At 44.0% G+C, this 15836-nt stretch overlaps 1 protein-coding gene across 1 annotated transcript in view; it reads right to left on the bottom strand.

Annotated features, from left to right (window-relative positions):
* LOC123732784 (multiple C2 and transmembrane domain-containing protein 1-like) overlaps positions 1-15836 on the bottom strand; it is a 37946-nt gene that overhangs the window by 10627 nt on the left and 11483 nt on the right. Inside the window, exon 2 of the mRNA XM_045712054.1 lies at positions 784-893. Coding sequence (XP_045568010.1) covers positions 784-893 — 110 coding nt within the window. The remainder of the gene's footprint in view (positions 1-783; positions 894-15836) is intronic.

Genomic DNA, 15836 nt, shown 5'->3' with positions numbered 1-15836 from the left:
TTGATGGTTTTTGCAACTGCACTGCAAATTTTCCGGATTGACTGACCTTCACGTTTTAAAGTAATGATGGACGGTCGTTTCTCTTTGCTTATTTGAGCTGTTCTCGGGATAATATGGACTTGGTCTTTTACATTTTTACATTTTAGTCATTTAGCAGACGCTCTTATCCAGAGCGACTTACAGTAGTGAATGCATACATTTCATCCATTTTATAAAAAAAAAAATTCGTACTGGCCCCCCGTGGGAATCAAACCCACAACCCTGGCGTTGCAAACACCATGCTCTACCAACTGAGCCACACGGGTCCAAATAGGGCTGTCTTCTGTATACCACTAGAAGGAAAGAAAATCCACAAATGAACTTTTAACAAGGCACACCTGTTAATGAAAATGCGTTCCAGGTGAATACCTCATGAAGCTGGTTGAGAGAATGCCAAGAGTGTGCAAAGCTGTCATCAAGGCAAAGGGTGGCTACTTTGCCTTGATTTGTTTAACACTTTTTTGGTTACTACATGATTCCATATGTGTTATTTCATGGTTTTGATGTCTTCAGTATTATTCTACAATGTAGAAAATAGTACAAATAAAGAAAAATCCTTGAATGAGTGTCCAAACTTTTGACTGGTACTGTATGTATGTGTGTGCGTGGTGTGTGAGTCTGTTTTCCAGCCAGCTCGACAGGGTTGAATAAGATGTGACAGGGACAGGATGGGTGGTGAGGGCACTGGTGCCAGGAAGCATTGGAGAGGCGGGCCAGGCGCCGAGGAGGAAGCTTACGACTCACTTCTTTATCCTTTCGCCATAGGATGCCACTTCATCCAGGGCATTTTGCACACTGATGCACACATCCTGGATGGCATACAGCTTGTTGATGAAGCCCTTTCTCTCCGGGTCCTGGAGGACAGTTAGAGAGAGAAAGAAAGAGGGAGAAAGAGAGAGGAGAAAGTGAGAGAGAGAGAGAGAGAGAGAGAGAGAGGAGAAAGTGAGAGAGAGAGGAGAAAGTGAGAGAGAGAGGAGGAAGTGTGTGTGAGAGAGAAAGAGAAGGAGAGACAGAGAGAAAGGTGCTGGGCACATGCATCTTTCAACAAAGAAAACATTTAAAGAGCTTCAAAGACTTGAAAAGGGGAGCCAAATCACGAGATATCCTCCTTCCGTTGACTGACTACTCTCCAAGCTTTAATAGACATTTAAAAGTCTGCAGAACAAATCAGGATGTTTTCCCTCTTACACAGAGCACACAGGGAAATGGGAATATGTGATTAGGGTGAATTTAGCTGAATGCCAAATGGATGATTGAATGTTTCGACTGCCAAGACAGGCTCGCTTTGTTGTTGGCAGCACACTATGATGTCACCTGAAGTGACATCATTATCATCGTCAGCACCATGACGAGCTCCTCCTTTTCAACTTTTGATGGTTGAGAACATTAGCAGGCCATAAGAATAGAGAGTGACGCGGCAGGTCAATCTAAAAGCCTCTACTATTAGACACAAAGTACAAAAGAGGAAATCATGCAACAGTAAATGAGCTGCTGTAGGACTGACTGATAGACGAGTGGGAAAGGATGTGGTGACTGACTGACAGACTGGAGTGGGGAAGGATGTGGTGACTAACTGACAGACCGGAGTGGGACAGGATGTGGTGACTGACTGACAGACCGGAGTGGGACAGGATGTGGTGACTGACTGACAGACCGGAGTGGGACAGGATGTGGTGACTGACTGACTGACAGACTGGAGTGGGACAGGATGTGGTGACTGACTGACAGACCGGAGTGGGACAGGATGTGGTGACTGACTGACAGACCAGAGTGGGACAGGATGTGGTGACTGACTGACAGACCGGAGTGGGACAGGATGTGGTGACTGACTGACAGACCAGAGTGGGACAGGATGTGGTGACTGACTGACTGACTGACAGACTGGAGTGGGACAGGATGTGGTGACTGACAGACAGAACAGAGTGGGACAGGATGTGGTGACTGACTGACTGACAGAACGGAGTTGGACAGGATGTGGTGACTGACTGAATGAGTGGGTGAGTAAGGACAGAGAAAGATGCAGACTTTTGTGGTGGTGGTGGTGTGGACATGACTGGAGGAGTGGGGTCGCAAACCAGGACTCTCTGTCTCTGTCTCTACAACAGACAAAGATAGGAAAAAAGCATAGCACTGCTCCAGCATTTCACCACTACAGTGACCTGTGACCTGTCATGGAGTCCACCTGTAGTTTGTAAAGACCGTCATCTACTGTCAGGAAACACCAGATTCCCCAAATCATGTAATAGCTGAGGGAGCTGAGAGAGGAGGCAAGGGAAAGGCCTTAGAAAAGGAGGGATGCACATCTATGGTGAAAATGAACAGAATATTTCCACAGGGGTTGTCTTATAGTATATCATTCAATGCTGATTATCAACCAGGTTTACTCAAAACTACTACTTCTCTTCAAAACCACTTTCCACTTCATGGCAGAATGGACAGTTATGGATGCCCACCTGTGTGTGATAATTCTACAGGTCCATGCTGTGCTCATGGAGTTCAATACTGAAAGAGAACAGTCACATCACAGAAATAACAAGGGGATAATTCATCATTGAAGAGAATTAGTGGACCAGGAAAAGACACTCAACTGTTTGAGGCCCCAACCCCAAACTGTCCCCCCAGAGACCCCCATCGCACCCCCTATACTCCTCTTCCTGCTCTTCTTGCAGGATCAGGTATTTGATAAATGAACCCCGATGCAGCCAGGGAAACCACAAGGCCTCCCTGAAAAACCACACAGGACACGTAGATATAATTAGACAGGGTTATTTTCTTTTAAATATTTTTACAAGCCTCCTTTCTTCCCCATCTGTTTTGTATTATTGGTTCCAACAAAGCCCAATGTCCAGGGTCCACTCTGTTGGGTTGTGTTGGGTTGGGCTTGGTGGGGTTTGGTGGGGCTTTGTGTTCTGGGCCTGGGGAGTGTTCTCGGCGCTCCGGGAGAGTGTTTGCGGGACAGGGGAGCGGTGTGAGAGAGTGAGCGGTGGCGGAGTGTAAGGGTTAGAGGTCATCAGAGTATAAACCATTGCCACATGCCCCTCTCAAACCATGGACTGACTCCAATTTCCTCCCTTCAAATGTAGGGCTGAGAGGAGTAACAAAAACACGGAGCCAGGGAGAGGCTTGTTTTGCTGCTCCCCAGCACGCCTCAGCACTACCCAGCACTCCCCAGCACTCTCCAGCACCCAGATACTAAAGCAACCTGCTCTTAGACTGGGATGGAATCAACTAGCACACCACATGACCTTAGATAATCGTGATAAAAACAGCTGGCTCTTACTGTGGTCCAGTAAAAAAAACACCTTACAAATACCTTACAATACCCTTTGTTACATTATGCTAACTTTACCCTGCTTTTCTTTTCTTTGCCTTGCCCATTCTTTTCGTAACCTTGACATCCATCGCAATTTTTTAAGGGGGTAGATCAGCTTTAATATTACAGACAGATTGTGGCTTCTATAATGTAATTGTCTGCATCATTTCCAATCCTCCATATATAGTTTTGTTGCATCATGACCTTGTCATACACTATAATTTCATCATTGAGGAGGGTGTTGCTATGCAGTACCCTGTCTGGGATGACAGCACCAATCACAGATCACTGTCAAGGTCAAAAGTTGCTTGTCTTCAAAAGTGGGTGTAAAAAAGGAGACAACGCAGACTCATGTCTGTTTCTTAGATACGGATTTGACTTTGACGTTCAGTGTTTGCACCCTTCACATTTTGAAACCTTCTTTCATGTTTGTATGTAAATGATACAGCTCCAGAAAAACGTATAGCGTCTGCTAAATCGTACATGCTGAAGTTCAAAAAGTCATTAGAATTGGTGGCCTATGTCCTAATTACATGCATTGATGAGGCTATGCAATTGCTAACTTTAATTAGCAGTTGTGGAGTGGGTAAAAGGCCATACAATGACTTCAAAGGAAATCCCAAGTAGAGAGAGACAGAGAGAGAGACAGAGAGAGAGAGAGAGAGAGAGAGAGAGAGAGAGAGAGAGAGAGAGAGAGAGAGAGAGAGAGAGAGAGAGAAACTTTTAAGATGGCAATACTAGACCCAATGGTAACCAAACAACACCCAAATCAACTATGTGTGTCCCATACTAATCTAATTTGCAGCAAACCAATACGGTATGTGAAAGTTTGGCTTGCTTGTTTGCTTCAAGGTCTTTGCCTTTGTGACCAACAACTTCTAAAAATGTTTTCCATCATTAGAGCTGTATTCATAATGAATGTGTGTGTGGAGGGAGGGTGGTGACAAGGGCCACTGGAGTGTCTGTCTGTGTTGGTGCATTTATTATAAAGTGTCGTCTAATTATGTCACAGAAAATTCTTGCACATAAACAAAATGCAGACGACTATCAACTCCCCTGAGTCTCTCGCCACCACCACTGTCTTTGAACTAGTCACTGACTTGGAGTCAATGGTCCACCACTGTCTTTGAACTAGTCACGGACTTGGAGTCTGTCTGTCTGTCTGTCTGTCTGTCTGTCTGTCTGTGCATAGACCCATAAGGTTAGGTGTGTATGGTTTCTCATTCCTATTGGTTGCCCCTCTGTGGAGCTGGGTCTTTACTATAGGAACAGTGGGCCTGTCTTTCTGTCTGGTACTGGAATCACTCTGCTCCAACGTCTGTCAAACAGCCTTCGTCACCCTATAGTCCTTATAGTGGTGTAGAGGGAGTACATATAAAAACAAGCCTTTGAGGATTCTGTTTACATTTTAGTCATTTAGCAGGCACTCTTATCCAGAGTGAAATACAGAAGCAATTAGGGTTAAGTGCCTTGCTCAAGAGCACATCAACATATTTTTCACCTACTCAGGTCAGGGATTCAAAACAGCAACCTTTCGCTTACTGGCCCAAAGCTCTTAACCACTAGGCTACCTGCCACCCTTCTGTTCTGTGTTCGGTTGATCTGGACTCTGCTATTATAACTGTAAGTCCAGCATGGGGATGTGTGGTGGTGACTTACACACATGCACTCTATTCAGACGAGTTGCCACCTAGAGGGTGACAGACAACTGTACCAATGTGTTAAAATGGGATGAAGATTCCCATTCATGCTGGTCTATGGTCAGTTTTGCACTTTCCCCCTTAGTTGTTAAGGTTAGGATTTAGGGAGAGTAAGCTGATCCTAAACCTATGCCTAAGGGCAACTTCTAACCCAGATAATGCACATTCCAAGGGATCATTAGATCACCAAAGTGCTACCAACCTCTCCTCATGGACAGAGACATGATGATGTCATCAAACGGAGCCCCTACAGCACAGGCTTGAGCAGCAGCTCGGTATATTCCAGTTCAGTTAGCAGCTGGATAAACATCAGGACACCTGGAAGCCTGTGTGTGTGTGTGTGTGTGTGTGTGTGTGTGTGTGTGTGTGTGTGTGTGTGTGTGTGTGTCGCATGTGTTGCCCTCTCCAACAGATAATTTAGTTCAATCTAAATCATATGGCACAGAGCCACTCATCAGCGGGATCTGATAGAGTTCAAGATGAAGGAACGCTCTATTTTACATCTGAGACAAATTGCATTGAGCCCCGCTGGTAGTGCTGAAACATGAAAGCCCAGTGTTTCAGTGTGAGGGAGAAACGTTCTGCCGTCTATCAAGTTGCTGGTCTTTTATATCCGCAAGATTTAGAGGGTTGCTTTTGCTGCTGGTGTATGTTTTTTTATCTATGTTTATTTACGGTGTCTTCAGAAAGGATTCACACCCTTTGACTTTTTCCATATTTTGTTGTGTTGCAGCCCAAATTTTAAATGGATTAAACTGAGAATTGTTGTCACTGGCTTACATAAAACAACATAATGTCAAAGTGGAATTAGGTTTTTTTGACATTTTTACAAATTAATAAAAATGGAAAAGCTGAAATGTCTTGAGTCAAAAAAGTGCTTAACATGTCACATAAGAAGTCACTCTATGTGCAATAATAGTGTTTAACAATATTTTTGAATGACTGCCTCATCTCTGTACCCCACACATACAAAGAGTAAGGGAGGTTTTTCAATGTATCACAGAGAAGGAGACCGATTGGTAGAAAACAGACATTGAATATCCCTTTGAGCATGATGTACTTATTAATTACACTTTGGATGGTGTATCAATACACCCAGTCACTACAAAGGTACAGGAGTCCATCCTAACTCAGTTGCCGGAGAGGAAGGAAACCGCCCAGGGATGTCATGATGAAGCCAATGGTGACTTTCAAAAATGTAAAGTTTAATGGCTGTGATAGGAGAAAACTGAGGATAGATCAACAACATTGTATTTACTCCACCATACTAACCTAAATGAAAAAAAGGAAGCTTTGTACAGAATACAAATATTCCAAAACGTGCATCCTAAACTAATACTGCAAAAAACGTGGCAAAGAAATTTACTTTCTGTCCTGAATACAAAGTGTTATGTTCGGGGCAAATCTAATACAACACATTACCGAGTACCACTGTCACGGTTGTCGTCGGTAATGGAGGACCAAAACGCAGCAGGTATGTATATGCTCATCGTGTGTATTTATTTACAAACTAAATGAACACCAAAACGAAACGAACTCACGAACAACAAAACAGTCTGGCAAGGCACAAGGCTAAACTCAGAACAATCTCCCACAATTAAACAGACAAACACACCCAACTGATATAGGACTTCCAATCAAGGGCAACACCACACAGCTGCCTTCAATTGGAAGTCCACCCCAATTAACCAAACATAGACATACAACTAACTAGATCAACATAGAAATACGTGAATCTCAAACAGTGCCCAAAACCCCCGGAATACTAAATCAAATGCCCTTTACTACAAAAACACCACCCTGAACCACATAAAACAAATACCCTCTGCCACGTCCTGACCAAACTAAAATGACAATAAACCCTTATACTGGCCAGGACGTGACAGTACTCCCCTTTAAAGGTGCTAACCCGGAAGCACCTTAAGAAAAACAACAAAAACAACAACCCCAAACAACAAAACAAAAATTCCCCCTACTAAAGGGAGAGAAGGGAGGGTGGCTGCCGTCAACGACGGCACTGTGCTACACCCCCTCCCCAACCCACCTATATCTGGAGGTGGCTCCGGTTCTGGCCGTTCCAGGCAGTCGGGCCACTCTGGCAGCTCGGGGCAGTCTGGGCAGTCTGGCGTCTCCTGGCAGCTCGGGCCCTCTGGCGTCTCCTGGCAGTCGGGCCGCTCTGGCGTCTCCTGGCAGTCGGGCCGCTCTGGCAACTCCTGACTGGCGGGTAGCTCTGGCGACACCTGACTGGCGGGCAGCTCTGGCGACTCCTGACTGGCGGGCAGCTCTGGCGACTCCTGACTGGCGGGCAGCTCTGGCGACTGTTGACTGGCGGGCAGCTCTGGCGACTGTTGACTGGCGGGCAGCTCTGGCGACTGTTGACTGGCGGGCAGCTCTGGCGACTGTTGACTGGCGGGCAGCTCTGGCGACTGTTGACTGGGATGACGCACTTGAAGCCTGGTGCTGGTACTGGACGTACCAGACTGGGAACACGTACCTCCAGGCTAGTGCGGGGAGCTGGCCTGGGGCTCCATTCTTGCCCCGCAAAACTGCCCTTGTGCCCCCCCCAAAAAAATTATTGGGGCTGCCTCTCAAATTTCCTAAACTCTTCCATCGCCCTGGAAACGCTCCTCCTTAACTCGGCCCATGTCCATCCTTCCTCCTCGTTCCTCTGCTGCTTGGTCCTGGTTTGGTGGGAGATTCTGTCACGGTTGTCGTCGGTAATGGAGGACCAAAACGCAGCAGGTATGTGTATGCTCATCATGTGTATTTATTTACAAACTAAATGAACACCGAAACGAACTCACGAACAACAAAACAGTCTGGCAAGGCTAAACTCAGAACAATCTCCCACAATTAAACAGACAAACACACCCAACTAATATAGGACTTCCAATCAAAGGCAACACCACACAGCTGCCTTCAATTGGAAGTCCACCCCAATTAACCAAACATAGACATACAACTAACTAGATCAACATAGAAATACGTGAATCTCAAACAGTGCCCAAAAACCCCGGAATACTAAATCAAATGCCCTTACTACAAAAACACCACCCTGAACCACATAAAACAAATACCCTCTGCCACGTCCTGACCAAACTAAAATGACAATAAACCCTTATACTGGCCAGGACGTGACAACCACTCACCATATTTTCAAGCTGTGGTGGCTTCATCGTGTTATGGGTACGCTTGTAATCGTTAAGGACTGGGGAGTTTTTCAGGATAAAATAAATACGTAATGGAGCTAAGCACAGGAAAACTCCTAAAGGAATACCTGTTACAGTCTGCTTTCCACCAGACACTGGGAGATGAATTCACCTTTCCGCAGGACAATCATCTAAAACACAAGGCCAAATTTACACTGGAGTTGCTTACCAGGAAGAAAGTGAATGTTCCTGAGTGGCCAAGTTACAGTTTTGACTTAAATCTGCTTGAAAATCTATGGCAAGACCTGAAAATGGTTGTCTAGCAATGATCAACAACCAATTTGACAGAATTTCTGAAAGAATAATGGACAAATTTTCACACTGCAGGTGTGGAAAGCTCTTGGAGGCTTACCCAGAAAGACTCACTGCTGTAATCACTGCCAAAGGTGATTCTGACATGTATTGACTCAGGGTGTTGATACTTATCTAATCAAGATATGAGTGTTTTATGTTTCACAACTTTTTTTAAAATAAATGTTAGAATTTTTCTTCCACTTTGACAGATTATTTTGTGTAGTTTAATCCCACTTTGTAACAACAAAATGTAGAAAAAGTCAAGGGGTGTGAATGCTTTTTGAAGGCACTGTGTATTTATTTGCACTATCACTGTGAGTGCAAATATGAATACATGAACGTGTGTGTGTGAACATGTTTGTGTGCACATGCATGTGTTTGAGTGTGTATGCCTGCATATCTGTGTGTGTGTGTGTGTGTGTGTGTGTGTGTGTGTATGTGTTGATCAGCCTACTGCTGAACCAACCTTTATCTATGTATGTGGATCTCTATGGGGGGGGCACACCAGGGGGAAACATGGAGGCGACGCTTGTCAGCATGTTGTGAGATTGGTAGCAGTTTGTTAAGGAAATACAACCTACAGTGACACCAGAGACAGTCTTATATACACACAGCCAAGTTAGGTTAACTGCATACTGCTTTGTGAATCGGAGGACAATGAGATTCCTGAAAATTAATTTAAACATGCTTAAATATTAAAACGAGAGATGTGCATAGGGTATGTCTCATTATATTTCTCATCAATTCTACCATTTTTTGTATGAGAGGAAGTAGTGTACGGTACGCTAGCGGATGAGGCATTTTGAACTCTATAGAGACAGTTGGTTCTTAACTGACCTTAGGCCATGAGAAGGAGGGAGGTCACCATTGGACACAATCTCAACTACATCTATAAAGATGGCATGGTAAATCTGTCAGACTGTGTAATCTCACATGACATTATTCTGCCCTAACAGGCACATCAGAAAAATGTAACAAATATTTTTGACTGTATTCCACAGAAGTCAGGATGAGCCTGCAACACTGGCGACTGCTCGCTGCTGTGCTATAATTGCACCTGTTTTTTTGTGGCGCACAATAAAATGTAAATGTCAAACGTGACAGGATTCTAGGATAAGGCTCCCAGAGGGCATTTGAAAACAGTAGACATCCTAGAATCTCCCTCTTCAAGGCGACACCATTAACAACCCGACTCCGAATTAACAACGGCAGAACAACACCGACACATCAACACATCATGAGTAGACTAAACAATGTGTTTGACCCTCTCCTATGTGTTAATTGTGATATTTTTTTAAGTCACCGCGTAACTTCCATCATCACGTAATGCTGAATGGTTTACGAGTAAAGCTCTACAGATCTACATGGGAGTGTGCTCAGTAAAAAAGGCAGCTCTTACATCAGAATAAAAGAACAAACCTTCTGAATTTCATAAAACTGATATGAACAATGAGAACTAATCCAGTTCTAAGCCACCGGCACTGTTCATCAAAGTTCCTCACTAGAAGGGAAGAAAAAGAAGCTTGAAGTTGAACAGCTCATCTGCAGGACACGATTATTACCCCCAAGACAGTTTCCACAAACAGCCTAGAAATGACACCTACTTTATTTATCTAGTTTATAAAAATTATCTGAAAAACAGGACCCTACAGCAGTGACGTGTATTCATGGATGTTAAATCATTTATCTTTCGTCTCTCTGGGTTGTCCTAATGTTCCTTCAATTCGCAAGAGGCTGAATGTACTTTATCTTACCAGAGAAAGTTTTCTAGCAAGCGAAACAGCGCCCCTCTGTCTCTGTATGTTTAGACTATCTATCTAAAAAAGGTCTGGTCACAAAGAGTATGACATTTTTGCCACCCGTAACATTGAATGCAAGGGAAGCCAGTGAGCATTTGAGAAAGGGAAAGGGAAAGGGGGATACCTAGTCAGTTGTCCAACTGAATGTATTCAAGTGAAATGTGTCTTCCGCATTTAACCCAACCCCTCTGAATTAGAGAGGTACGAGGGGCAGCCTTAATTGACATCCACGTCTCCCCTCCCGGGGAACAGTGGGTTAACTGCCTTGCTCAAAGGCAGAACAACATATTTTTACCTTGTTCTTTGGCCTACCTTGATAAAAAAAGTATAAAATAATAGCCAATCAGCGTTGAGCTAAACTCAACTGTGAATGGTCCTGACGCACCCCCAAAAAAGTGTCAAGAGAAGACAGTTTGGATTTGGCTTCACTCCTATCATAGAGAAATACATAATTGAGAGAAACAACTTGAATTGTTGTGTTGTCCTCAGGTGACTAGCTAGCCATCTAGCTAAAATTGCCCCTTTCCTAAATTAGTCATGGATAGAGATAGGGATTTGGATTTGTGGTTTTACTTAATTCTCCATACTGGCCAATGATTATAACGCCCGATTCTGATCCAACCATAAAATACTGTACATTGTGCCCCTGGACTGAGAGGATGGAAGTTCAATATGTAGCTAGAAGGTAGAATGCTAATGTTAACTAGCTAACGTTGCCCATGAAAGGAAGTTAGGATAGCGAGCAAGCATTTTAGCCAGGTAGCCTAGGACAACAAAAACTAAAAGCGTGTTCTGTTTGACAGTCATGGACTGTTTCGTGAAGATGAAAGAGAGGAGGATGGCATTGGCGTTTCACTACAAGTAGGATGAGTCAACATATTCTTTCTACTTGCACGAGCATACGCACATAGACACACACAAATCAGAACCATGGACAGCCACATCATATTTAGCTTACGTTGATTGGACTAAATCATTTTTGCTATCTTTTAGTTGTCACTGTATAAGACCAAGCAGAGGTGATTTGATGATGTTGAAATGTTGAAGTTGAAATGGTGCTGGAATAGTGGAGGCAGCTCCTGTTTTCTTTGCGACTTGCAGTAACTCTCTGTGGTTCTAAATCAACAGTTGTTTAGTATTCCAAAAATGTCAGAAAAATGTACTTTCTTGACCATGCCGTAGGTCAAGTAACGGTTTGTTACATGCAATATGCTTTGTAGACTTCACCGTACAAAGGTTTCTCTTTGTTTTTGTGATGGTGTGGTTGAATTTATTCTGCCACTGTGTCTTCTTATTGTCTCTGCCTTCGGCCTATATATCACGGCATATGAACTAACAGGTTATAGAGCAAACAAAGCAATTATCACAACACATAGGTTGTAATGTGGCTTTTGTTCTGGCTTGGCTTCCCCAGTGATTCTACCGACAATGCCCATGAGACAAACAGGTAAATACAGCAGTACAGTACAGTCTCTTTCAGACCGTTATAGACGAAGTTCTCAAACCAACCAGAAGGGGCAAACTGCAGGATCAAACCTGTTGGCTTGTGGCACCAAGCGAGTTCTATGTCTGATAACCATTCAGTCACCTTTAACCCATGAAGGTCAGTGATCTATCCTCATGGCCAGACCTTGACCACACTGTACCAGCGGCCGCCATAGAGGGCATGTCCTATTAGCAGACAATACTAACCTCCTCTCCCTCCGACCAGCTACAGATATCTCTGTGCTGCTGGCACCTTGCCAGCACGACATGAAAGAAGCCAGATGGTTCGTTTTGAAGCCGCAATTTTAATACATTATTTATTTCACATGTAATCCTTGGGTGAATATCTCTTTTCCCCCTCCCTCTCTTTTCATAACCACATAAATATCTGTTTAACCGGTCCCCGAGATGCACGGCACGTTCTCCCCCCTAATCAAGCAGCGCTCACTCGCAGACACAAAGAGCCCTGGAAGGCATACAGGAGCTCACAGTTCCTTAACAAGGGAGGGGGGGTTGCTTCGACAGAGCCAAAGTCAAACTCCAGTAAACTGTGGCAGTTGAAGGTGGACCGTGCAGATGCCACGGTCTCTCATTCTAAATGAGGCTTTTCACCCAGCCCGTTCCCATGGCGAGGGTCGCTGTGACGACTGAGGATAAATATACACATAAGTACATAAAGGGGAGTATGTTGAAGGAGGTGGAGGAGGTTGATTTTCAGGTTGACCTCTACATCCCATGGCTCCATCCTAAAAGGCCTGGTGTGTGTGTTTGTGTTTGTGTGTTTATGTGTGTGTGTGTGTGTGTGTGTGTGTGCGTGTGTTTGTGTCTTTACGTGTCTGTGTGCTCTTCTAATGGGGCCAGAGTAGTGCTGCCATGATCACCTTTCCCATCTCCCACTGGGGCGTCCCACCTCAGCCAACCAGCCTTTCCATCAGAAGACTCAAGGTCGGCACAGTGGCCCTGGACCCGCCTCCACCCCTCTCCACCATCCAACCCCTCACCCTGCCACGTTCCCCCGCCTGCCCCCACCCCTGCCCCCCATCCCCTTGCTCTCCTTCCCTGTTCTCTCCAGGTTCCCGGGTGGCAGTTTTTGATGAATGGGACACCGTTACTCTTCTCCTTTGTTGGCCTGGTTTAGCCGCTGCCCTCTTCCAAAAACAAGGCCGTCACATTCACAACATCCCCAGCACTACACTACTCTCAGCCCTCCTTTGTTCTCTGAGAACCCAGGTTAAAGGAACAGGCACTTCAGGGAGGTATTAGGCATGTAGAGTAAAATATACTGTATGCACAATAAGTCCAATAGCACAAAGACCATATGTGTTTCTCAATCCTGATCGAGGCAAGCCACAGGTTGATGCTATGTTTTCAATTAAACCTACCCCATTCATCCCTTAACGGAGGGAACATGTCTGGCCTTCAAACAGTGGGAGACATTTTTCCTATCACAAATTGACACATAACAAAAAAATGTATTATGCACTATGGTGCAATATCAATGTAATATGACAGAGTAAGTCGTGCTGATAGTTAATTTGCTCTGATTCATCAACTTGCTTTACAAAATCAAGGCCAATTCATTCTGTCTTCATAACACCTGCAATGTCATTACGTATGTACAGAGATAAAACAAGAGATTGGGACAATTGGAACATTTACGTATTTTGAAACACTGTTTAAGAAAAAAGGCACATCACCATAAAGTGATGGGATTGTGCCTTCAAACGGAGAATAAAATATGCATCCTCAACGCTCATAACACGTATGAATCTTGTTAAAAGAAAAGGAGCAACTGCCTCTTCCCATGTTTGACTTTGAGACACAGGCGCAGCAGCTGTCATGTGATGTGCTCCAGATTCCAGCCAATCAGAGGGCAGAGCGTTCGAATTTGGCTGCTGGGGGGCTAAAACCATTGACAACTACGTGCTGTTTTCAAGGGATTGTTAAATACATTTTATAAATTATTTGGTTATAATATCATCAACTCTTGAAGAGCATACTCAGAACTACACATTTCCGATTATTCCACATTTAGCTCTTTCATCAGAGTTATACAGCAAGTAACTGCATGCTTTATGATCAGTAAACATCAATTGATCATGTCATTTCAGACACAGTACATATGGGTAGCATATCCATTTGCCATGGTGCTAATCCATTTGCCATGGTGCTGATCATAAAGCATGCAGTGACTTGCTGTATAACTCTGATGATAGAGCTAAATGTGTAGTTGTGAGTATGCTCTTCAAGAGGTGATGATATTACAGCCAAATAGTTAACATTATAACAATCACTTGAAACCAGTACCCAATGCTTTTAGCGGAGCTGGAGGACTCCTTGCCTCCCAGCAGGCCAATCGAACTCTCTGCACCTTATTGTGACATTTTATTGATTACGACCTATACTGTCGCTGGTTTTACAAGTACACCTGCTTTACCAAGGCTGCAGGGTGCTGGTTGCAGTTCTGTTCGATATTCTGTACATCTTTGGACCTACAAGTCAAGACGTCTGGATCATCTGGTGTGAATGTGTAGCTAATTAAAGGGTATTGAAGTAAACTAGCAGGCTGTGGTAGAAAGCGGGTAGGTAGCTGTGGCTCCTGAGGACAGAGGACAGGGCCCTCTTGGGTTAGCAACGGTGCAGAATCACAGCCCCCTGATATGACTTAATTGACCTCTAGAGCTCTAAGCAAGTAGGCATACACAAGTGTGAACACACACGCACACACACACAAACACACTCCAAGAGCTCACCCATACATCTAGCAAAGCATCCCAAGTGATGTAATGATTAGATAGAGGACTTGAGGTGCTATAAGCTCCTGTGATCTGTCAATGGTCACCTAACTTAAAGTGGGACTGACAGCGTTATAACTACTTTGCAGATATGAAACAAACAGACAATCATAATATCAATCATAAACATCACATTTCCAGTTTATGCTACAAAACCAACTTTATAAGAGGTTTTAAAAATAGGTTCTATTTGACTCAACGTTCCATGACGTACACTAAGGCATTGTTGGCAGAAATTATGGATGTAGTTCAATGCATGATTAATATAATTCACCAATACATTTCTTGGGAGTCCAAAAACAATGCTATAAGGTTATAAATCACAGCTGATCTGGTACATTGTTTGCTGCCTCCATTCGGGACGCACTATTTCAGATTCAATGACTCAATATTTTGGACAAAAACGGACAAATGTAACTAAGGCTGGGAATGTCTTGGGGCGGCAGGTAGCCTAGTGGTTACAGCGTTGGGCCAGTAACCAAAAGGTTGCTAAATCGAATCCCCGAGCTGACAAGGTAAAAAAAATGTCGTTCTGCCCCTGGACAAGGCAGTTAACCCACTGTTCCTAGGCCGTAATTGTAAATAAGAATTTGTTCTTAACTGACTTGCCTAGTTAAATAAAGGTTAAATAAAATTAAAATAAATAAATTGGAGGACTGGGTGAGTCCCCTCATATTGTTGTTTTCGGTGGCTACACACAGCAAGAGATGCAGGTGTCATTTGGTTCACTAGCAAGAACTTGAACGACTTTTATCTTGTTAGCATATCTCTTGGTTCGCAAATTCACTCTGGCTATCTATTCAGAGTTTAGAGCACTCTCGTCTGAGCGTGCCAGAGTGTAGAATAACTGATGAATTTAAGAAGGAGCAACACCGGCTGAATATGACCTGTGTCAGTAAACGTAGGCAAAAAAAAGTTATAGTTAGTCACAAACGCTCTTGATAACATGTAGCTAAACAGCTTAGCTAACCAGCTCTGCAAAGGGCGAGTAAACTGGTTAGAGGTGTTCCAGTTCAAAGTGAATGATGGCAGGCCCGTGTGGCAAATGACTTGTTGGCATAAAGGCCTACTGTAGCTCTGGTTGGCTGTAGCGCACCGGTCTGGATAGACTCCGGTTCTGGTTTTATTTACTGCAGTGTCTATTAATTGTCCAAACCCGTCGCCGCTTTCCCACTCTTTATTGCTGTAGAATTTTCACAAAT

This window comes from Salmo salar, unplaced genomic scaffold (assembly GCF_905237065.1).
Source record: "Salmo salar unplaced genomic scaffold, Ssal_v3.1, whole genome shotgun sequence".
NCBI classification, from domain to species: domain Eukaryota; kingdom Metazoa; phylum Chordata; class Actinopteri; order Salmoniformes; family Salmonidae; genus Salmo; species Salmo salar.
Note: the sequence above shows the minus strand (reverse complement) of the source record. Positions and strands in the feature narration are given on the sequence as shown.